Consider the following 25,206-nt stretch of genomic DNA (forward strand, 5'->3'; position numbering starts at 1 on the left):
TATATATATATTTATTTATTTATTGGTAACTACTCACAGAAGATTATGAAGAAATGAGAATATTTAGTATGGACTACTGTAAATTTTGATTGAATGATTAAGATTAAAATATACATTTACATGACTATCATATGACCTATAACTAACTTTTAATCTATTGTTTTCACAATTTTTATATGATATCTGTTCTCATTTGAGTCGCTCCCATATATATATAGTCATAAGGTGGTCTCATCTTGATGATGAAAGACTTAAAGAATAAAGTACAAAAGATTGTGGGTTTGAGTCTCATCAGCAATAAAAAAAAGTTATAAAATGGTTTGATAGTTAAGGTAAAATATGTGAGGGAAGGAAATTAAAGGTTCAAGTTTTACACACTACAAAAATATTAACAAACTAACAATTATCATCAAAATTTTAGATATACATACATTTAGTGCTTAATTAATTAGTAGTACATATATATATATATATTATAAAAAATGTCCAGGTGACATTGTAATATATTTGATCCATTGAAGTGATGAGAATGTGATATGAAGGAGAGGAGAACGATGATGGTGGCCTTTCTTTGTTGTCAGAATGTAAACAGAGAAAATGTCACATGCAACATTTTAATGATTAGTCCTTTTGTTCTTATCAATGTCCTATCTTTGTCTTGCCAGCTTTTCATCTCTTCTGCTACTACCAAAATTTGTTTATTTAATTTCCTCCTAATTCCAATATATTTGGATAAGTCTAGCTCTAATTTCAATCCAAAAATATGTATAATCGTTCTATAGCTAGATTTTAGACTCTTTCCATTGTCATGGTGATGTTTGTTATTAAAAAATCAATACCCTAAATATCACATTTAGACCTAATGAGACCAACAAGTTGTTGTGCTCTCATAATTTGTTTGGGTGTTGCACAATTCATGATATGAATGGTGTGGCAAAAAATCGGAGTACGACAACTGACCTGACTCTCTTAAAAAAGATTCTTAATAGAGTCGCAAGTTGGCGTATCCCGATTTTCAGCCACACGACTATATGAGTTGGTGCTTATTGTAGGGAAATCTATCTCTTCCTTGGGTGTATAAGCATATCATAATCTTGCTCTTTGTTATCCAGTTTAAAGGCATTTATTCTCAAGCTTTTTAATAAAATAAATTATTCTCTTTTCCTTTCAAAAATAAAAAAGGAAAAAGACCAGCAAAATTGCATGATATATTACATATATGGTTTGTATATTAAATAAGTTGTTAGTATAAAGGAACACACCATATGATCTTATACAAATTTAAGAATGAATTTAGTAAATAAAAACTTCACTAGAAAAGTGTATGTAAAGAGCAATTGATATGTAAAATTCATAAGGGCAATTAGGCCTAATTTTTTTCTTTGGCGAATGGGATATATTGCCAAGTATCAAGATAAAAAATGTGTTTGGGAAAGGTTATTACGTAGAAGAAGATAGATGAGGATATCACATGCGAATGGGTACAGCTATACAAAAAAAACAAATAATACTAAAAATGGATGTTAATGTAGTAAAGTAGTAATTACTCTTACCTAAAAAAGAAGTAGCAATTAATTATCTAATTTTTAAATCTAATAAACAAAATTCTAGCATTTTTTAAAATTAGCCAAAAAAATCATTGGTGGAAGATGTTAACCCCCTTTGCAATTGATCAAATTAATCCCAATAACCAACAAAATATTGGTCTAGTGGTATAAAACTCCGCTAGATCAATCTCAGGATGACCAAAATGTCAATGATTCGATTTATGTGAGTGACATTTGTTGATAGTACAAACAAAAATTAATAGCAATAATCTTAAATTTAAATGTGAAATATATTGGTTGATATGATGGTGGAGCTTGTGATTTTTTAACTATTTGTATAATAATTTGGTCAAGTCTTTGTCCAGATAGCGAATGATGGAGATTGCCAAGGCTTCATATCCCTAGTTTTTGTCTCAATGTTAGTGTACTGTGAAGTAGGAAAAATCATTATATTGTCCTAGATCAATGGTCTTAGTCTTATCTGTTTGAAATATATTAATGTATCATCAAGATTTGATTATCACTATTGATCATGAGTGATGTAACAATTTATCACTAACTAGGCCATTATTATTTCAAGCTCAGAAATTTACCCAAAGTATTTTTGTGATTGGAAATTCTAAATTGTAGCCCGTGAGGCCACTACGTGATTGTAATTACCAAACGTATTACAAACCACAGTGCATGCTGTTCTATATATGGGGTCCCTTGGACTAATCTCTTGGTAAAAAGGAAGAAAAAATTATTCACCAAAAGCTTATCTTTTCATAGGAAAATATTTTAAATTATTAGAAGGATATAATAGAGTGGTACACCTTGACCGAAAAATTACGGTCTTGGTGTACTTTTTAAGAAAATTATAAACCTAGTATAACTTTTTTGGAATCGGCAATGGAAATGCTGATTTTAATTTTTTTTCTGACTCCCCCCAAAATCGGTATTAGGAGGGAGTTTTACTTAATTATATTTTTTTCCTCCTCCCCTAAATCGGCAATGGGGGAGTTTTTCGTTTTTTTAATTATTTTTTTCTCTCTTCTCCCTAAATCGGCAATGGGCATTTCTTTTGCTGATTCCATGAAATTTACACTACGTTTGTAATTTTCCTAAAAGGTATACCAAGACCATAATTTTTCGATCAAGGTGCATCATATGTGAATTTGCCAATTTGGGTAGACAAGTTAAGGAAAAAAAGCACTTCTAGACACATGCATGTGTTCATTCATAGCAAAATCTATTTTACTTCATCCCATTTCAAACAAAGACTGCAAAATCTTAAACCAACTATGGTTTAACAACTTTTGGTATGCTGGGGCTAGCCACATTTATTGTCCAAAGCATTAACCAAATTCACTTTTTCTTTTGAGGGTTGAAGAGTTTTAAAAATGGAACCTTTTACAAAGAGGAATCACTGAGCAAAGGATTATAAGCATGAGTTAAAAGGTAAACTAAGTTTATGGTGTATGTGTATTTGTGTAGAGTGTGATAGTGGTCCGGGTTACATATGGTGGTAATCAATTAAAAGGAAAAGAGAAAAGAAAAGAAAATAAAGGGTAAAATGTCAACTATTATGGAAAAAATTGATGGGTATATTTGCTTTGAAAGTTTGAATTACAATATTCCTTAGCCTTCTTTTTGTGAACCCTTTATCAAATTTTGTGCACACCCCCACATCTTATAGTTGGCAACTAAATTCATAAATGCAATTCAACATTAGCTAAAGTCAATATAGTGAATGTTTAACTACTTACCAAACTTTGCATGAACCAATCATTTGTTAAGTGTTAACAATGATCCTAAGTGGGAATGAATAATAGACACAGAAACACATGGGCCCATAAATTTTGCTATTACATATATTACACGCGTATGATTAGTTGAAAAAATATTTTCAAGTTAAAAAATTAATAATTAATTATTTTTCTGATTAACCATAACTAATGGTATATACAATGACACAAGTTAGGTGACAATAGATGTCTACCAGAAACACACCCACATAGAAAAGAAACTATCATAATTAGGTGTGTATAATTTTCCAAATATTCAACACCAAGACACATAATTCACAATTTGGCATACTTTACCTTATATTTTCATAGGTTCTTCAAAATGGAATGCCATGAAATATACAAAAGGAGAAAGTGTGTAATAAAAGGCCCCCAAGAAATATACATAATTATGGGAAATTATAAGGTTGTCATTAAAGTTTCACTTCCATGCTCAGCATATAAACTATAACAAAAAGAATGGAAAAAGTTCCTTATGACTAAAAACTGAGTATATAATATTCACAGCAAAAGAGAGCATGGGGATTAACAAAAGAAGATGATGTGGGGTTTTATGGTATATAAAGATTTTTGGGTATTGTGGTATATCCAAGGTTTTAGAAAGTATATTTGTAAGGTGCAGGATTAAGGTACAATACATCTTATTTGTCTACTAAAAAAGACTGACTCTTTTCATATCCCTCTGCAGCACATGGAAACAAACCAAAAGCCTCTTCTATTCTCTCTCAACATATTTGCATGTGTCATCTTCCACTAAGGAATCTCATTTCAATGACCCTTCCCTTTTTTTTTCTCTTTTTCTTCCTTACAATCCTACTCATAATTACCTAAACTTTCTTTCTCGTGCTATTCTCTCCCTTTTTCCTTCTGCTGCAAATCCTAACACAATTACCAATTTACCATCCACTCCACACATATCACAAATATAAATGTTGCAATTTAAATGGCAATGTTAGATAAATATACCCTCTTGCACTGTTATACTCTATGTCTACCCACTTCAAAAAACAAAACTTGCTTAAATTTTAGAGTATAGTCCCTCATATTTTTTGACCTTACTGGTTTAGTCGTTCAAAAAAGAAAAGACATAAAATGGTTTGAAATATTTTTAAATGTGGGTTAAGTTAGTCACTACCAAGTGTTATAAAATATGCTAAAAAAGACTAATTTGACCCACATTTAAAAAATTTGGAACCATTTTAGGTCTTTTATTCTTTAAAGGACTAAACGATAAAGTCGAAAAAATATCAACAACTAAAATGAGTATTTACAATTTAATGAAATCTATGTTCACGGGAGCCCAACTTAGTGGGGTATGTGACAATATATGTATGTAACCTTGTTAGTGCAAGTGAAGAGTTGTAGAATTGAAACTTCAGGTCAAAATATTCATTAAGCATCGAAAATTAAATTTCTAACTAGATTATAATAATTGAAATAGAACTCTCATGGTTTTGATTTAGGTACCATGTTTCTGTTTCAAACTCCTAAGTTTCAATGCCATCAAAGTCAACCTAGCTTTCAAGTACATCTCAGTGCATAACTGCATATACTAGTGATACCTGCTTGACTTTCTGTATAAGCAGTTAGCCTATGCAAAGAGAATAATGCTGCAGAGCCTATATATTAATGTCTGACAACAAATATAACTAAAAAATGAATATGCACAGTAACATAATCTTTGCACTCGATGGTAGAGATTCTTCCTCAACTGGTTTTACTACCAATAATTTATCCAACTTGGCTACCTAACGCATTTTTATGATTTTATCATTGTTTTAAATCAATAAAAATATTAATATACTAATATTTGTCGATAAAAAAAATTAGATTGTGCTTCACAATAGAGTTTGAATTTGTTAAGTTAATTCAAAGTATTAATCTGGTAGCGTATATACAATTTATGTTACCTATGAAACACACTGAGAGTAACACTGTTCTAATTTGTGATAATTATATGCTTAAATGTAAATAACTGATAAATAGTACATACCCAGACCAAGAAAAATAATGCTATCTTAATGGTTTTTGAAACTTAGAAAACCTTAATGTTTTTTACTATTGTGGATATTTGAGGTCGATGTGGCCACAATCATAGTTATGATGGGCTCTCTGGATATCATAAGCCCAAAAGAGTTATTTACCCACCTAAAGAATTCAAGGATTATGAATGAAAGGGAAACAAATGAATTGCTTAGTACTTTGTAATCAAATGGGCCAAGTATTAGACCCATAGTACCACATTATAATACTTAAAGTGTAGTTTTCTTACGGCTTGTTTGGGAGTTGGATTTTGGAGGGGAAGGAAAGGCTTGAGAGTTATATCATAAGTGTATTTCATGGCTCTCAAGCCTTCCCTTTCCATTCATTCCCCTTCAAAATTCAACTCCCAAACAAACCCTTAAGGATATGCAATGAAAAATGAGAAGTTTTATTTCATTTCTTCTTTATCTACAGATTGTTTGTCTACACAAAATTCCCAAAAGTTTCTCTACTAGGTTGCACCTATTAAATGAAATGTAAGAAATGAAAAGAAAAGAAGATTGTCAATTCCATGCGCTTCAAAATTATGCACATATTTCCTAAGTCATTCAACATGTTATATAATTAACTTTGGTTTACAATAATTAAAACATTACATTTAAATGACTCTATTTGTCTGAAAACTAAGAAAATCTAACCCAAATAGCATATCCTCTCTCATTTATAAAAGTGAAACTAAAGTCTCAATGCACATGCAGGGCAACCAAAGGCAGAGACTCATGCACTGAAATAATGATGAGGATAGAGAGAATGGAAAAGAGAAAAGATGCCGAGAAATCAAACACAAGTTGTTTGGTCAAAAAACCATAATGAGTTCGAATCCAAATTGAAAATGACACATACAAATGAACATGATGAAAGTACATAATGCTAGAAAAGAAGTTAGAATAACAAAATGTGAAATGAGATAACATATTAAGGTTTAAATAATGCAGTTATTAACATAGATGAAGGCATGCCCAATTATTTTTAGTGATTAGTGTGGCAGTAAACTTTGCTGCAATTGCTTTTTCATATAATGAACTACCAAAGAAAACATTAATATAGTATATACACAAAAACCTGTCTGATAAAAGTTATCAAAATGACATCACAAATTAAAGGGTGCGGTCCAGCATCCCTTGACATGTGTTAAGTTTTATTATAGGTCATATCCGAGCACTGTTATTGTATGATTCAATTAATGTAGCCGACCTTATCTGATGAGATAAATGCTTGATTGTTGTTGTCATATCTTAACAATGTTAGACACTCATGATAATAGTAATAAAAACAAAAGAGATGATATTTCACAAAATTAAAACAAATAATATGGGTGACAATCCATTGTTAACTTTCATTCTCACAAATAAACTAATTACATGAACCATGTAGACAGAAAAGAAACACATGCACTTCCCCATCAAGCACCTTCATAGCCTGAGATTTTTCACATCTTCATGGTCTCAAAATAGAGTATGTAAATAGAAATGCTTGACTAGCTTACTAGCCAAATTCCTAACCAAGCAGAATTTTCTAAGGGGTGTTGAACCTAACAAAAAAGACAACACTAAGTATCAATCAAAGTAAAGGGCAACCTAGTGCTATAAAGCTCCTCCTACAGGTAGAGTTCATGGAAGGGTCAAACCCACTATTATTTTTTTCATTGTGCTAGAAGGGTAAATTCAGAGCATTAAATTCCACAAGACAAAGCTACAGCACAACAATTATCTATTGAGTTGTGAATAAAAAAACAAAAAATAATAAAAAATCACATTTTGATCGGCTTACGATATGAAACGAGACACCGTTCGTAACGGGTGATCCCACTCTACTGCAGATTGGTCATCAAATGCACTGTAGAAAACCTCATAGAATCTACTCCTATAAAGGCTGTAATTAAAGAGTTAGGCAAAAAAACTGGATGCTATATTCTTGATAAACAATCACATGAAACACAGACTAAGATATTACTAATAGTAAGTACCACTCTTCACTATCTATCTGGTGCAACCTTCAGCATAGAACACTAATGAAATTAATCATATGTAGAAATCAAGACAGACAATTAAACAAATTAGAGTAATGGACAACTGTACCGACAGTTGCAACGACCACAATCACATTAACCACGATAATGCGTCATTTTTGTTATATATGTAATTGAGCAGTATTAGTGAATGAAATAGTAGTTATTCTTTTTGCAGGTTTCTAGTTTTTTTTACTGCACTTTCTTCTTTTATATTATTTTAGGATCAAATTCTCATTTATCTTATCCAAACCAACGCCACACTAATTGCATGAGATCTTTGATCAAGTGCGGCGCATTGCACCTTCTCCCATGCACCCACTCTACCATGTCCACTTCAATCTCACAACACTGTTACTTCAACACCGCTTTCACCTTCCACCACCAACGTCCAATCTCATCAAAACTTCACTTACCAAGCTTCTCTTTAAAGACCCATTCTAATTCTCTTACGCTGAGGGATACCCTTAAGCTAGGGTCCCTCAAAGAAGCTTTTCAATCCTTAAAGATCATTTTTTTCAACGACCCATTTGCAATTCAGTTCAATCTTGAAGAGGCTTGTTCTCTGCTTCTTCAGCTCTCTGCAAATGAGAACGCTTTGTTACAAGGGCAACAACTGCATGCCCTTTTAGTAAAAACTTATGGATTGCATTGTTCAGTGTTTTTGGATACCAAGCTTGTGCATATGTATGGGAAATGTGGCTCCTTTATTGATGCGCAGAAACTGTTTGATAGAATGCGTGAGAGAACTATTTTTACCTGGAATGCTATGATAGGTGCGTGTATATCTAATGGGAACTATGTTGGAGCTGTTGAATTGTATAAGGAAATGCGAATTCTTGGAGTGCCACTAGATGCTTTTACTTTTCCTCTTGTGCTTAAAGCATGCGGCACTCTTAATGAGCGCAGCGTAGGGGCTGAAATTCATGGCATGGCTTTGAAGTCTGGATATGGTGCGGTTGTGTTTGTGTGTAATGCGCTTATTGCTATGTATGCAAAATGTCTTTATCTTGATAGAGCTATAATGTTGTTTGACAGTATGAAGGAAAAAGAGGATCCAGTTTCATGGAATTCTATTATTTCGTCACATGTAGCAGCAGGTTTGTCCTTAGAGGCATTGTCACTCTTGAGAAGAATGTTGGAGGCTGGTGTTTCCAGTAATACATATACATTTGTTGCAGCTCTTCAAGCTTGTGAAAATCCGTCCTTTATTAGCCTGGGTATGGAGATACATGCTTTTATCTTGAAATCTAACCATTGTGCTGATGTCTATGTAGCAAATGCTTTGATTGCTATGTATGCAAAATGTGGTAGAGTGGAAGATGCTAAAAGAGCTTTTAAAAATATGATTGGCAAGGATTATATATCGTGGAATACATTGCTTTCTGGTCTGGTCCAAAATGATCTATATAATGATGCTCTAAAACACTTCCGGGATATGCAGAATTCTGGTCAAAAGCCTGACCAGGTCTCAGTGCTAAATATGATTGCAGCATCAGGCCGTTTAGGGAATTTATTGAATGGCATGGAAGTTCATGCCTATGCAATAAGACATGGAATGGATTCTGATCTACAGATCAGGAACACCATGATAGATATGTATGCTAAGTGTTGTTGTGTAAAATATATGAGTCATGTTTTTGAAAATATGCATGAAAAAGATTTGATTTCTTGGACAACAATCATTGCTGGCTGCGCACAAAATGAATGTCATCTTAGAGCTTTAGATTTGTTCCGGAAGGTTCAATTAGAAGAGATGAATGTTGATCCCATGATGATTGGAAGCATTTTGCAGGCTTGTGGGTTGAAATCCGAAACCATTAAAGAAATCCATGGCTATGTTTTGAAAAGAGATCTAGCTGACACCTTGCTACAAAATGCCATTGTCAATGTATACGGAGAGGTTGGGAATGTAGATTATGCAAGAAGCGTGTTTGAATCAATTGAATCCAAGGATATTGTGTCTTGGACAAGTATGATTACAGGTTACATTCATAATGGACTTGCGACTGAGGCTCTTGAGCTTTTCTACTCTCTTAAAGAAACTAATATTCAACCTGATTCTATTGCTCTTGTCAGTGTACTCTCTGCAGCTGCTACTTTATCTTCATTGGATAAAGGGAAGGAGATTCATGGATTTCTGATTAGGAAGGGTTTCTTCCTGGAGGGACCCGTTGCTAGCTCCCTGGTGGACATGTATGCTCGCTGTGGAACTGTGGAGAACTCAAGAAAGATATTTAATATTGTAAAACAGAGAGATATAATTTTATGGACATCTATGATTAACGCAAATGGAATGCATGGGCGTGGAAATGAGGCCATTGATTTATTCAAGAAAATGACCAATGAAAATGTTAGGCCCGATCATATAACCTTCTTGGCTTTGTTATATGCTTGCAGCCATTCAGGGTTGATAGCTGAAGGCAAGAGGTTTTTTGAAATTATGAAAGATGAATATCATTTGGAGCCCTGGCCAGAGCATTATGCCTGCCTGGTTGATCTCCTAGGCCGTTCCAATTCCCTCGAAGAGGCTTACCATTTTGTGAGAAACATGCCTATCAAACCTTCTGCAGAGATCTGGTGTTCTCTTCTTGGGGCTTGCCGTATTCATTCGAATAAAGAAATAGGAGAGGCTGCTGCAAAGAACCTTTTACAAATGGATACACAGAACTCAGGAAATTATGTACTGATATCTAATGTTTTTGCAGCAGATGGAAGATGGGATGATGTTGAAGAAGTGAGGTTGAGAATGAAGGGAAATGGGTTGAAGAAGAAACCGGGATGTAGTTGGGTTGAGATTGAGAATAAGATTCACACCTTCATGGCAAGAGACAAGTCTCATCCACAGTCTAATGACATTTATGTCAAGTTAGCTCAGTTTACAAAACTTTTGGAGGAAAAAGGTGGCTATAGGGCTCAAACTAAGTTTGTATTCCACAACGTTAGCGAAGAAGAGAAAAAACAAATGCTATATGGACATAGTGAAAGGTTAGCTCTTGGTTATGGTCTGCTTCTTACCCCAAAGGGTACTCCTATCCGGATTGCGAAGAACCTTCGCATTTGTGATGACTGTCATACATTCTTTAAGATAGCAGCTGAAGTCTCTCAACGAACCCTCATTGTAAGGGATGCCAATAGGTTCCATCATTTTGAAAGAGGGCACTGTTCATGTGGAAATTTCTGGTGAACTATGTGAAGTGAAAATATGTTATAGCACACTTCTCTGGTTCCTTCTGTTTCTGGCGTTTAGCGTTCATTAAAATTGCCCTTCAAATTTGTAGTAGTTTCTTTATGACATCTCAATCAGCAGAGCATGAGAATTGGTGATGGATGGCAATCACCTGATTCGAGCTTAGGAAACATGGTAGATAGTGTTAGAATATCATTATATAGGGTTATTATTCTGCATTTTTAGTGTAGATATTCATTGACCTTCAATTATGTGGGGTTATTATTTTGTACTTAAAGCAAGAAGCACAGATTTCTGACAGTTAGTAACTAACTTTTAAAGATTACACTTCTTGAAGATGACTTGTTACTCATATGGAAGATGGTCAATCTTCTGCCGCTTTACCGCCACGACGAATAAGACTTTATTTCCAAGAGATTGGTTGTCCATGTAGTGCAGAGGAGAATGCAGAGATGTAAACCTGTCTTTGAATTGTTTCAATCTTAACAAGTAATAAGTTGATGAGAGATAGATTTAAGAAGAGAAAGAAATGCTTTAGTAAAATCTTGCTAATCTAATCAGCACATGATAACACTAGTTAAAAAATCAATACTTTAAGTTTTCAATAATCTGAATATATCGCCCACCAACACATGTCTATCCAACAAAAACGTGGTGACGACTTCAATAAGTCTTGTCATTAGTGTTCAACTGAAAATTGGGTGCGACATCCAACATCCTTCTATTTGGTTGCTGATTAGCACATAGTTATGTATATATTGCATTAGTATTAATTAACCATAAAAGAAATTATTAGAACATGGTTAGACCATGGAGTCAGAGCTTGACCAAAAAGAAAACTCTACAACATTAAAACATTGTAATAATAGAACAATTTACACATAATGTCAATGAACTTATGTGTTACTTTGTCCTTAGACTTCAAACTTCAAATCAATTTAGCATCATAATCCTTACAAATTCTTCAAAACTAACTTGGCCATCACCATCTAAATCTGCCTCTCTAATCATTTGTTCAACTTCTTCATCTGTCAATCTCTCTCCCAATTTCATCATCACATGTCTCAGCTGCAAAATATCAAAAATATCTAGCTCTTTTTAGTCATTATCAAATTATACCAAAGCATGAGTTTAGAAGAAAAAAAACTAACTGAGTCTTGTTATATATAATCTTGCACTTATATATTACACTACTAAATTGTTATATAGAGCAAGATTATATATAACAAGTGCATAACATGTTGTTTACCTCAGTGGCCGATATATATCCATCATTATCTCTGTCAAATACTTTAAACGAGTCTTTTAGTTCCTCAGCTAAACTTTCCTATTACAATTGAAAACTAACATCATTAGCATAAAAAAAACTAATCTTTTATCAACTATTGTAAGCAATGACAAAGTTTTTGTTCCTTACCTTCATTTTAATTCCCATGATATTCAAGAACTCTACAAAATCTATGCTCCCTTTACCATCAATATCCACTTCACTAATCATATCTTGGATTTCTTTTTTAATTGGATTTACATCTAATGTTTGGATAATTGTTAAGAGTTCATCCACAGAAATGAATCCTATACATAACCAACATTTTTTAGCAAATCAAAATCAGTATAAAAAAATGCTCTTTTCAAACCAATTCCATTAATGAATCATAATCATTAAGGTGAAGGTGCAAAAGAACAAACCATCAGAATCCTTGTCAATAAGGCAAAAAGCTTCTCTGAATTCAGTAATCTGATCTTCATTCAATGCATCACCCATTTTTTTTGCTGCTGAAAGTGGAAACTTTGTAAAATGTAATAGAGGATTAATTGCTTGTTGCTTAAGGCAAAGGTGAAAAAGAACAAGTTTTTATTGTGTTATAGTGCTATTTTGATCCATGCTTCATTTTTGGTTTTATAGATTCTTGACTGCATTAGAGGGACCATTTTTGTTAATTATTGAAAAGGTCAAAACACGGTTGTGGAGAATTTTCAATTCAAAAAGAAGGAAATTTTCCAGAAGAGTGTTATGGATCCTTGTTGAATGTGGGAAAGTTTCAACCAGTGAACATTTTTGTTTAGTTACATAATTGTCTGCATCTATTTATTTACATAGTTTGTTCTGATTTTCTTGTACTTTGGGATAGTTATAGATCAAATTGTTATTTACATAATTGTCCCTCCATTTCTAACATTCCAATTCATGATGAAAAACTTGCAGGGGATGTTTTCTTGACATGTGTGTATACATAAAAAGATTAAAAATACTAATAAAAAATTAGTGAAAGATACTTATAACTTCATTTATTGGAGAAGAAAGGTGTCAAATTTTGATTTTCAAATAATGCAACTCTATTGAAAACCATATTCATGTATTATAACAAGTTAACATAATATATGATACAAGGGGGATATATATTCAGAGAAAAAAGATGTGATGTAAGAGGCTTGATTTTATTCATCAATAAGACATATAATTTATACATGAATAGTATAATGAGTCACATAAATGCTCCAACGTAATAGATGAAATATTTCTTACTACCATATTGACTCTTTATTGCCTAATGAATACAGACGTTATAGATTCTAAGTCATATTAATGAGACTATTGAAATGATGGTAATCCACTAGCAAATGAAATTCCATAGGTTTATAGTGGTATTGGACCACTTATCTGTTGTACTAATAATGAGAGAAAGAGAAAGATGGTTGATGAGTCTCAGCTTTGGCAGCATAATAGGTGGGAGACACTCTTGTAATATTGTTCCCTCCACTCCTTAATGACTTGAAAAAAGCATACAAAGATTCTTCAGTCAAAACCACTTTTCACAAATAATATAAGCTATTTGATCAAATCTCATTGCATGAGAAATAAAGGACACTAGTTATGTCATTCCAAATCCAATCCTCATCACACATTTAAGACTTTTCCAAGGCTCTATTATGACTAAAATACTTAATACAAGTATGAAAATGGATTGAAATTTAGCATTTTTTTCAACTTGACTGATATTTCTAACCAGAATTCAATGCTTCATTGATTCATCAAGTAGCTGCCACTAATAATTCATAGTGGAATTTCTCAAGCAGATACCAATATATCCCAGTTTTCTATTGGAATCTCAATAAACATGTTAATTTTTCCATAGACAAAACAAAGTAGATTCATTTTACTATTAGTGTTTGGTATAGAATGCATTTTTTCTTCCTGAAATTACTCTTCTCTACCTGCTCTGTTAACTGAGGCAATTCGTCGCATGATTTTTCTTTGCCTTGCCTGCATGATATATGAACACACAATTTTAGTGACATTTTATTTTCTGGAATTCTAAATTATTTTTGAAGTTTCTTAAACCAGTGTTACTTTGACAGAATGCAACCAAATTTGGTGCTGATATGCTACTAGCATGTTACATGTCTCTAATCAAATGCAATAATCAGGAGGCACTTTTTCTTCATTTTGCACATTTGGCATGTAAATTAATGTAAGCAATGTGATAGTAAGTTTATTACATAGTTTATAGCATGGTTGCTTCAATGCTGGATCATCATTTGATTCTGGGGGATCCTGCCCAAATATCATCTCACAACTCATGTCTTCAAAATCTGCAAATCAAAAGAGAGAAAAACGAACAATAAGACTCTAAAGGGATATACTCAATCATTTAACTATAAGAATTTCCCTTGTTTACTATTGTCCATTATCAATCAAAGTCCTGTGTCATGATGATGTAATTTCAATGCTTTTGGTGAACTGAAATCATATTTTTTGTGGTGGGTTCATGACAAATAAGTTGCTAGCAGGTCCCTTATGGAAAAATGCACTATAAAGCTTAACCTATGGCTATTATTTAGGTGTCAAATTCTTTATGACAAACATGCAATGTGTGTAACATTTATCAGTATTTTAGAAAGCCTCAACTGAGTTTTGGACTGGCCTACATGCAATTTGGCACCCTAAGTGGGTACATGAGGGGACCCATTGAATTGGTGAGGCTGAAGTATCCACCTTTAGTTTTTTTATGAGTTGCATAATTCATTTTTTTGCCAATTTGAGAAACATACACATAAAGAATGTAGCTTTCTTTACTAATTTTCATAGCATAAATATTAAATTAAGCCTCTCAAAGTGGGTTCCATAATAATATAAAACCAGAAGTTTCTGCAAAGTAATTAAATTATATTGGTGTTGGAAAAAATAGAAGTGAGGTTGAATATGCATTTGCAATAAAATTATGTAGCTATACTTACTAGGGACCATGTTTAGTGGCATACCCAGAGAGTCCTTTACAAATGATTGAGATGGCATTTTGCAGAGATTAATACACATGCCTATACAATTTGACTCTTCTAAAAACCTGCACATATTGTTTGAATAAATTTTGGTATTTGCAATGACTTTGATAGTGATAAATGAAAGTTAGCTAGACTTACCTGCATTTTTTTATGTGGACTACATTTTTTTCTCTTCTCCCATTGATCTCTGATTCTCTAACCTTTACATGATGAAATTAATGGGGTTAACATTTTTAGGGTCATGAATAATATGTTTGGAAGTAAAATGACATCCACATACACTTGTTGATTAGGTTATCTATTTGTGTATGGACACTAATGGACCTAGGAATTTGAGTCTATCCACAAGATCATACCTAGTTTGATAACATTTCTAACATGTAACATGCATGTATCTTTTAATCACTTTTTCTGATATACAGTTTCACAAATCTTTCCCATTTTTAAAAAAGTAAGGTTCTCAGGTTAGACCGGAGTTGAACAAGAATACTTTCTATTAATAGAGAGATAAGTACTAATTACCTCGGAGGGCCCGACTAACCAAGCAAAGAACAAAGTTGTGAATACGGCAAAATATTCCCTTGCAAATTTAGATTGTGGTAGCAGTGTCCTTATCTGCCCTTGCTCATTCATGCATAACAACATCATTCCAAATGAGAATGAAACAAATAAGACAACTTCAACAATGAATACAAAACACTAATGAAGTTACCAGTAAAAGTATTGGCCTAGGGAAAGCTCTGTCAAGTGCTTGAATAACAACTTGTTGTTGTTGAATATGATTAAATTCCTTTGAAGCCATAGTAGATGCTTCAACCAAGCTCTCATATCCACTCTTACTGTTACTGAGTCCTGCATATATATGACTCAAAACTCAGAACAAAGATAAATGAAAATATACAAACCTACTTCAAATGCTCACTTGCAACAGAATAGTTATATATAAAAGCAAAGGAAGGAGGAACCTGTTGCTGCTTGAACACTTTTTGATAAATGGTTTATGGCTATATGATCAAACCAGCTATCTTTGTAAACATTAGTTTCTGCTGCTTCACCTGTTACAGGCCTCGTGAGAACTCCAACCACACATGGTTGCTTCGATTTACGTCCGAGTTTCCATTGAGCTAAACATAGTGTTGGAATCCTGCTTTGTGCTAAAATATTTGCCTCCATTATCTATTTCTTAGTATTATTATGACTGAGTTTCATGTGAAACAGACTTATATAAGAACAAAGAGTGCATGAACAAGGAACACATATTCAAATAACACTCATGCTTTATAGATTATGGTCTTGATGCAGGTTTGGCAACTAGATGCTTTCTTTTGTGGGCTTATGGTAATTATCATAATCAAGATTACACGTTTCAAAAAAAATTGTCTCTTATTTCAAACCAATTACATTCTATCAAATAATATAATTTTTTATGATTTTTCTTTTTAATTAGATATCAATTTTCAATTGGATTAAGACACAAATTAGACACTAAAAGTCGGACATGTGATTTTCATTGAATTATCATAAGATGATGCAATCTATCACCTCATAAATGTGAACCATCTATCTTTGTTTTAAAATGAAACAAATAATGAGGCACCATTGGGATATGATTGATATTTGAGTGGCTTTGGAATTATTGTAGGTCCACTTTTCTACTTGCCAATAAAAAATTTACACTAAAGAAACCATAGCTTGATGTCTGTAAATTGCAATACAAGTAGTGGTCAGAGCTTGGTAGTATGAAGACATGAAGTGACAAAAAATTTCAATATGCTAACTTCTTTGCCATTTGGCTGTGTATAGTGTCAAAATTTGTCATTCTATGCAAGGGAATATTTCTCATTGTGAGCAATGGCTATGTTGTTGTTATGCATAGTAATTTACTTTTCACAATCATGAAATATTTCATTGATTATATCATCAGTGCCTCGTTATTTTTTATTGGGCAACTATAAAATTCTTCATTCCAATTATAAAACTATTAAAATTTTATCAAATAAGTAAAATTTGTTGGTTCTTGTTATAATTACGAAATAATCAATTGAGTTTTGAAACAAATATAATAATTAAATCTCAAGAAATTATTTTATTCAGAAGCTTGGCTGTACAACTCCTGCATAAAGTTTTGCATTACTTTTGTATTGTCATCATGGATAGCATATCTTGAAGAACATAACAAACTAGGTTCCGTAAAGAGTTACTAGTATTATGGGACAAAATAGACAGTGTCTCATTCCCTACCCCAAATCAATTACAAAAATATTAAAAAGTAACATTCTGATTAGTTTTGAAACATGAAGTAAAACACTATTTAAGATAAATGATCTCTTTATACCCAAAAGAAAGCATTGTCTGTGAATATGATAGATCAACCAACTCAAACAGTTATAAGAACACATAAAATTATTACCAATTTATATGCCAACATCTAATTCTGAAAACAAACATTAGTTGGAACAAAAAGATGATGATGATGATGTTATTCTTTGGTGGTTTTATTGATCAATGACTTATGAATGTGAGGGATAACACCACCACCAGCAATAGTCCCTTTGATGAGAGTATCAAGTTCTTCATCTCCTCTGATAGCAAGTTGCAAATGCCGTGGTGTAATCCTCTTCACTTTCAGATCTTTGCTTGCATTCCCAGCAAGTTCAAGAACCTCAGCAGTTAAATACTCCAGAATAGAAGCCAAATACACTGCAGCAGTTGCACCTACACGACCATTCGCTTGGGCTCGTTGTTTCACCTGTCTGTGGATTCGACCCACTGGAAACTGCATCCAAACCCGACATTTAAATATAAATAATAACTCAGTGTACGAGACTCTCGGCTAGTCCTCCGAGAAGGACAGATGTAAAGAGACAGGTTTAGGTTTAACTCAAGTGAAAAGGTTGTTTCCGGGATATTGAATTAAAATATATCAAATTGAAGGTGAACCTGAATTCAGGCACGTGAGGAGCGAGAAGTGGGTCTTTTCTTATCTTTATCTTTGTCCTTGTTTCAGATTTGATCACTTTAGAAAATTACCCCTCTTTGTTTCAGATTTGATCACATTTTTACATGCTCCCGAAAAATCCATTGACCCACACAATTATGATATGATTGTCAAGGAAGAGAAAGACTTCAAAGTCAGATGATAGTAAATAAAATCATACTCGTCAACCGAGGAGGATATATATATACTACTTGGAAGAAGAATTGAAGATACATTTGCCTAAAAATGTAATAATTTATAGAAAAATTAGTATTTTTGTAAAGTTAATGCTAACGTTAATGATTATTTTTACAATTTATGTCTACCTAATTAATAATAGTCATAATAGGTAGAAATAAATTATTATATAAAAATAAATGATAAAATAATAAAATATTACATAAATTACTATAAAAATACATAAATTATATTTCTTAAATTGTATACTTCAAGCTTAAAATATATAATAAAAACAAACGTGATGTACTTTATCTTGTGGATGGTACATTTTGACATGGCATAAAGTTTGAGACATGTGATGTGATCTCTTTCATCTAAGAGTGTTACATGATCATTTAATGTAATGTTGTTATGTGATGCTCTATACAAATAAGGATAAAGATTCGGTGTCTGAAAGACTCAAACTGTATATCATATCATGTTGAAGCAGAAATAATGAATATTTAATTTTTTTTAATTAAAATGACATATTTTTATTGGCTCACACATGCTTTGGATTACCCTTTGGATTACCAGGGCAACAAATCATTGATATATAAATAATGATATATTTTCTATTAAGTTTATCATAATTGTAATTTTTTGTACTATCAATTGTATCTCCTCAACCTTTGGACAAGAAACTAACTCATATTGAGATGCATGATTGTCTCTCCGAACAAACATGGCTCTCATGAATTAAATATTTGACATTTCGATCATCTTAGAAATTTAACAAGGTATTAGCAATATCATATTAGTTACCAAAATTGTAATTGATTCAAGGTAATTAAACATTTAAGATATTATTAATATTTTATATCAACCATAAATATGTGAGATTAAATGTGATTCAGAGAATCTTAATCTCCCTTATGCTATTGGATTGCTCACAAGTCTTTTTAATTCAAATGATTTTTCTTGTTTAAAAAAAAATTATATGGGATAAATCATGCTAGAAGTTCGAATGTAATGGGATGGACAATTTCTAGGCTTATGGATAATTCTATACACGGTCTTTTATATCAATTTCCAGGCTTATATCAATTTATTTAATCAATATATGGTTTTTAGTAACACAATACAAATGATAATAGGTTTATTTAAAAAAAATACAAAAGCTAAAGACATTTTTATTTTTAAGAGTATCCTTCAATATGATACATGAGAGAGCCCAATTAGAGACCCTTCAAATAATATTAGAAATTTAAATCATATTTTTTTATATAATTAAAGATACACACGTTGGATATCCTTTTAGAGTGTGTATCTATCTCGTATAAAAACGTTGTTCACATGAACCAAATCATTAATCTTTGACCTGATACGATTCCTGAGTTAAATTATATATTTTGCATGAATAAGTTAACTTTTATATTTGAGAATTTATTTATAAAAACACAACAAACTTTGTATCTTTTACAAATAGGTATCATAAACTATTTTCTCGTCCTAACTATCCATTAAATTTTAACTATGAGTAAAATTGATCTCTATATAAAGATAATATTAAATTAAAAGCAATGAAAATTTTAACTCATGTACTTTTTTAATCTCGACTGCTAATTTTTTGTTGTTGGGTATATATAACAATATTATTTTATTAACCACTTTTAATTATATGATTTACTTCTTTTATTCTTCTCAATCAATTTTGTATTTCAATTGTGGTTTCCTCCGGATTTTAATGTTGACTAACATGCATTATGATATTCATGCTATTGTGAGCCTGATTGTAGCAATTTCTCTATTATCTATAAATATTTTAACAAATAAATTTATACATAGATCAATTTCACCAAATGATAAAGTTTAAGAGGTAATTAGGAAGAAAAAAAATAGTTCATGATACCTATTTATAAAAGGTAGAAAGTTCATTGAGCTTTATACATTATTGCCCTTATATTTTTAATAGTTTTACAATTAACATTTAAGCGTGCATAGTGAAAATATCTCACATTATCAATTAGAAAATATAGAAAAATGGAAAAAATATTCGAAAATATGCAAGACATATTGACAAATTTTAATTTCATTACTCGAATCGGATAAGTTTTCACAAACAAAAAATTTGTTTTGGTAAAAACTTGATGTTTATATTAAAAAACTGCCATATTATTTTTAAAATTGATATTGTTTTTATATGATTAAGAAAATAACTAAGGAAATTGCTCTAATAATGGGAATAGGAGTACATTACTAAAAAGTATTGAGCTCAATCAAATTTTGGAACGTGTATAAGCATTGGACGAAGATAAATATTAGACACAATCATGATCTAGATGTGGATAAGCACTGACATCAATGAAACTTAGAGTCATTGGACACTTTTTTATAAAGCAAATAAACTTTAATGAGCATAGTTTGAAGATAAAAGTTTAATGAGCATAGTTTGAAGAGAAAAGTTTAATGAGCATAGTTTGAAGAGAAAAGTGTAACTCCACTTTAAGCTCAATTGATTCCAGCCCCCATAAGTTTTAGGATTTAATATGTGTACACTAATAATGTAAGTGATTTTTATACTGTCAGCAAATCTTCACCATTTCATTTATTTGTTAGTATTGACTTTCAAACAAAAGTATTACAAATCAATAGTAGATGATGTGTTAATAGTGTAAAAAACTTATATAGATAAGGGTAATATCTCCTGAGTATTGCCTGAGATATCTCCCAATAGTATTTGAAAATTTAAATTTATATAATTTTCACACTAAGTTTTTTAAACAGATTTTCACAAATAAGTTAACCTTTATATTTTCTGTAGTTCTATAATTAACAGGTAAACGTAATGGGAAAATATCTTACCGAGTTAATTAGAAAAGATAAACAAAAAGGAAAATCATTCAAACACCTACAATTTATATTGACAAAATTTAATAACATTACTCAAATTGTATTTTTTAAAGGATTACTTAAATCGGATAGATTTTAAGTAAAAAACAATAGGATACATTGCATCCAAAATCAATTTTGTTTTGGTAAAAAGGTAGAAGTTTAATTTTCATGAACGTAGATGCATGCATTCTAATTCATATGTGATCCGAATAAATGTAAAATGATAAACAAATGTCAAAATATTTAATATTTATGTGCTTGCACTATATCATGATTTGACCAAAATATTTCCTTCCCACTCCTAACCACACCAAAGATTGTCTATTCCATTTTGTAATTTTATTTACCAACTTTAAATGGTATTTGATATTTCAATGTATAAAAATAAAAAAAAACATAAAAAAAACTAGTCTTTTATTTGTTTTATATATAACTTTATAGCTGGAATGTTAAAGGCACAAGAAGTTATACAAACCGTGTCCAATGTGTAATGTTATCACCTAGTATGTACGAGGATAATAAATATATACAGTTTTATTTTTACAAACAATGATTTTATTTTCAGAATTTAAATTCATAACTTTAGGATCATAAAGTAAATAAACTTATCATTGCCTCTACAAGATATCCAATAAAATAAATAGGAAAAATGCATAAAAACGACCCTATAAATTTTATGCATATGGAATTAGCAACCTTGCACTACTTCTAATTTTAGTTCCTCCTTAAATTTTATCAATTTGTGAAATTGGTCCATATACATATAAAAATATTTTTAAATTGCTAATATCCCAACAAAGAAACAATTATCATGAGACACATAATAGTAACAATGCAAGTTAGACAATGTTAATAGTAGAAGGAAACTTGTATCAAAATACAAATTGATTGAGAAGAAGAAAATAAGTAAAATTTAAAGTTAAAAGTAATTAATGCACCAACATTATATAAAAAAGAATAAGTTAAATAATAATGATTTATAAGTTGTTGTTAAAGTAAAATGCATGAGTTAGAATTATTCATTGATATTACTTCAATATTTAGACTGATTTTACTAATATTTAAAGTTTAAAGGAGTAATTAGGAAGAAAAAATAATTTATGATCTTCACTTACAAAAAAACATAAAATTTAGAGTATTTTTATATATATTTTTAGAAATAAACTTAAAAAGGCAGTTACAATTTAGGAGTTATTTAAAAACGATAATAAAGTATATTCTAGTATAAGGAGATAGATTAAATCATTTGGTTACTAAAGTCATTAAATGTGTCCAATTTAATCATTTTTTAGAAAAATATTTCTTAAATTAAACAAAATAATACGCATAATATATTTTTATTGGTTGAAGGAGATAAGTTATCTCCTAATATGAAGAGATATTGTTTTCACTATAAAAAAATATATCACAAAATTTTAATTGCTGTGAGAAAATAATCTATTTTTTTAATGCATTACATCTAAGTGAATTTGAATTCTAACAAATATGCATTGTATTGTAACTTTATTATTACTAAACAAATTGTGAACTTTTTCTATTCTCCCCGTCTGTCACCTAACCCCTCTGCCCTCTATTATTTTCTCTCTCCCCCTTATAAAAAAGCTCAGTCCTCACCAAATATTCATTTTCAAAGTTAGATTTATTGTTCTCTCAACATTTAGCTGGATCTGTGGTAAGATAAATCTAGGGAATTTTAATAGTTTTCTTTCTCTTGAAATTTGTTTTGAGATTTTAAATTTTACTTGATCATATCTAACTGTCCAATTGATCTAGATTTTTTTTTCAATTCTTGTCTGGGTATTTGATTAGGACTTAAGAGCCTCGCATAAAAATGAGCAACCATGAAAATAGTCAACAATCCTTTGACGTCGCAGGTAAATCATCTTTTAATTTAATCTAGTAGAGAATTGTTGTACCCTGTATTTCAATTTTTCTTTATCTCCTAACAATTTTTATGCTATACATTTTTATTTATCTAGTTAGATATATAAGTTACATGAGTTCACTATTTGTTTTTAGGTTTTTTTTTTCATTTGATGATATGATTCTTGTCCGTGATTCAATATATGATTATTGTGACATCAAAATGTTGATTTTTTAATAAAATTGAGGGAGGGTTGAGAAATTGTGAGAAATCATAACAAACTCGGTTGGCCTATTGATAAAAGTAAATGGGTAAATTAATCAAAGAAAACTTTTGGATTGAGAAGTATATAAGAAATTAAAATTGATGAGAATGGAATGCTTTAGAAGTTAAGATCAATGTTTTGGAAAATAAAATGAAGATGGTGAAAAATTATAATTTTATCTTTGAAATTCGTATATTTGTTTTCTTAGATCTGTGAACATATTAAACTTCCACAAATTTGGATCAAACTAAACATTTAAGTGAAGGAAAAGAATCATATTAAACAACCATAGGTCCTATAATTCTACCATTTAATTTGTAATAATAAGTCTTCGCTATTTGGTTGATCTTTTAAACAATGCTTGTAATAATAAGATTATTATCAACTAATTATATTAATTAAGAATTGTTACATCATGAGGGAGATTTCTTAGAAATCACATCATTTGATTCAAGGATCACACTACTAGGGTATGTATATATATTAATTTCATTCAACTATTTTCTTACCTTTACTTCTTTTGCAGATGAAGATTTTGCTTCTCCAAGAGTTACCAAAGAGAGTGCTCCAAATGAGAACAAAAAAAAAGCAAAACCTAAAGCTGTTAGAAAGACTGTATGTATAATTTTGATGAAATCTAACCATTACACTATAAGTCCATTGATGGAATTATATATTTCATGTTTAGATTTGGATTAATATATAGTGATTATATATATGCAAGTAATTTTATATGTTTGATATTGTTTCTTTGCAGAAGAAAAGAAGGGCTTCTAAAAACAAGCCTTGTCCACGCCAAGGACTCCATGTATATTTGGATTTTGAGGGTATTAAAACCATAGGAAGCATTTGTTCCTATGATTCCAAAACGAATTTGTATCAAGTATGAGTTCTTTGATTTTGATTAATTTCAGTGAATCCATTAATTAATATGTGCATCTTTCTTCATATCCTTATTTTTATTTCCCTCTGGTATATTAGAATTACTTCCAACAATTTTATTATATAGCCAGATTATGTTGAATGTTACTCTTTGTTGTAAATTGTGATTTTTCTCAACTACATAGTTTATGAAACCCTAGCTAATAATTACTATCCAGATTCTTTTATGACTAAGTAATTTGTGATCTTACCTAAGCAAGCCTTGAAAATTCATAGAACACATTTCCAACGTAGTTAAAATGAAATTGTTCAAACACCACTTCTTTAATTTACCCAATTGATTACCAACAATCCATTGATCTAGTGATGTGAGGCTCCACTAAATCCCTAAGGTCGAAGATTCGATTTCTGTGAGCAACACTTTTTGATAGGGGCAATCACGAAACCCGAAAAAGATTAATTTCTTACCAAAATAGGTGAGAGGGGAGACCATTGGTAGTACCATCTTTTTACCCAATTGATTCATTCTTACTTATCATAGGTTAACTAGTGTATCTTCCCTCATGTCTTTCTAACACCACTTATTCTGTTTAGCTATTCATTACAATTACAAGTTATTTGAATGTAGGTGGAGTTCATGCTTGAGGGGAAACCAACAAGGTATGCAACGGAGGAGGAAATCTTGCGCAATAAGGCAACACCAGAACAAGTTATGATTCACAATGCAGGGTATATAATAAAATTTAGTTAGAACAATACTTGAATAATCTACTACAACATCTAAAAAATATAGATATATTTAGGTTGAAATTGAATATCCTTCAATCTCTTTGTTAGATTGAGCACTAATCATCATACTGTATATATTTACTGTTTTTTTTATAATCTTCTTATGAGTGTATTAAATTTGCAATGAACTATGTACACCAGTTGTGTTACTGTTCGAAAGATGAGGGTGAAAAGGTGTGCAATAAAAAATGCATCAACTCGAGAAAGTGATGAAGAAAGTGATAAAGAAAGTTCTTCCCAACAAAACAAAAAGACTCGTTAGGGCGCTTCATGCAATAATGCTAGGTATGATAATTAGACAATCTTTTGCTTTATGGTGGTTTTAAATTTGGATGGCATAAATTCACTACTACTATTGGATAAATTGCTACCAAATTTAGTTTGATGAAAAGGAAACTCGTGATGAAATATTAGTAAGTGGTTTGTGTTCTTCTGTAATAAGCAAATTGAACGCACTTATATATATTTCTGTCTTGGAACTTTGCTAATTACTATGTGATGCGGTCTTATGTTTTA

The 25,206-nt window shown here is 31.1% G+C and overlaps 4 protein-coding genes and 1 pseudogene across 8 annotated transcripts; 2 read left to right on the top strand and 3 right to left on the bottom strand.

The window, feature by feature from the left end:
* LOC109354827 (pentatricopeptide repeat-containing protein At3g63370, chloroplastic) lies at positions 7,529-10,875 on the top strand. Its single transcript, XM_019597577.1, has one exon. It carries the CDS (start codon positions 7,657-7,659, stop codon positions 10,570-10,572), a length of 2,916 nt encoding a protein of 971 aa, XP_019453122.1. The 5' UTR covers positions 7,529-7,656; the 3' UTR covers positions 10,573-10,875.
* On the bottom strand, positions 9,430-12,975 carry LOC109354831 (calmodulin-like protein 11). The gene is made up of 6 exons (XM_019597583.1): positions 12,265-12,975; positions 11,993-12,150; positions 11,825-11,902; positions 11,494-11,643; positions 11,238-11,242; positions 9,430-9,442 (listed from the first exon to the last, which is right to left on the bottom strand). Exons 1-4 carry the CDS (start codon positions 12,338-12,340, stop codon positions 11,509-11,511), a joined length of 447 nt encoding a protein of 148 aa, XP_019453128.1. The 5' UTR covers positions 12,341-12,975; the 3' UTR covers positions 9,430-9,442; positions 11,238-11,242; positions 11,494-11,508.
* LOC109354828 (beta-carotene isomerase D27, chloroplastic-like) lies at positions 12,995-16,154 on the bottom strand. 5 transcript variants are annotated; one of them, XR_002108609.1, is made up of 9 exons: positions 15,825-16,149; positions 15,572-15,711; positions 15,382-15,474; positions 14,998-15,059; positions 14,815-14,921; positions 14,077-14,169; positions 13,791-13,840; positions 13,308-13,355; positions 12,995-13,252 (listed from the first exon to the last, which is right to left on the bottom strand). XR_002108609.1 is itself a non-coding variant. In XM_019597579.1 (8 exons), exons 1-7 carry the CDS (start codon positions 16,030-16,032, stop codon positions 13,800-13,802), a joined length of 744 nt encoding a protein of 247 aa, XP_019453124.1. In that variant the 5' UTR covers positions 16,033-16,149; the 3' UTR covers positions 12,995-13,355; positions 13,791-13,799. The 5 variants fall into 5 exon arrangements, 4 of the variants coding, with proteins under 4 accessions (XP_019453124.1, XP_019453125.1, XP_019453126.1 ...); XM_019597579.1 differs by having other exon boundaries at positions 12,995-13,355; XM_019597580.1 differs by lacking the exons at positions 12,995-13,252; positions 13,308-13,355 and adding an exon at positions 13,530-13,622 and having other exon boundaries at positions 13,792-13,840.
* On the bottom strand, positions 17,314-18,344 carry LOC109353881 (annotated as a pseudogene).
* On the top strand, positions 22,496-25,206 carry LOC109354830. Its single transcript, XM_019597582.1, has 6 exons — positions 22,496-22,562; positions 22,700-22,764; positions 23,546-23,634; positions 23,777-23,902; positions 24,530-24,630; positions 24,832-25,206. Exons 2-6 carry the CDS (start codon positions 22,722-22,724, stop codon positions 24,950-24,952), a joined length of 480 nt encoding a protein of 159 aa, XP_019453127.1. The 5' UTR covers positions 22,496-22,562; positions 22,700-22,721; the 3' UTR covers positions 24,953-25,206.

The sequence above is a fragment of the Lupinus angustifolius genome, chromosome LG08 (assembly GCF_001865875.1).
Source record: "Lupinus angustifolius cultivar Tanjil chromosome LG08, LupAngTanjil_v1.0, whole genome shotgun sequence".
Classification (NCBI taxonomy): domain Eukaryota; kingdom Viridiplantae; phylum Streptophyta; class Magnoliopsida; order Fabales; family Fabaceae; genus Lupinus; species Lupinus angustifolius.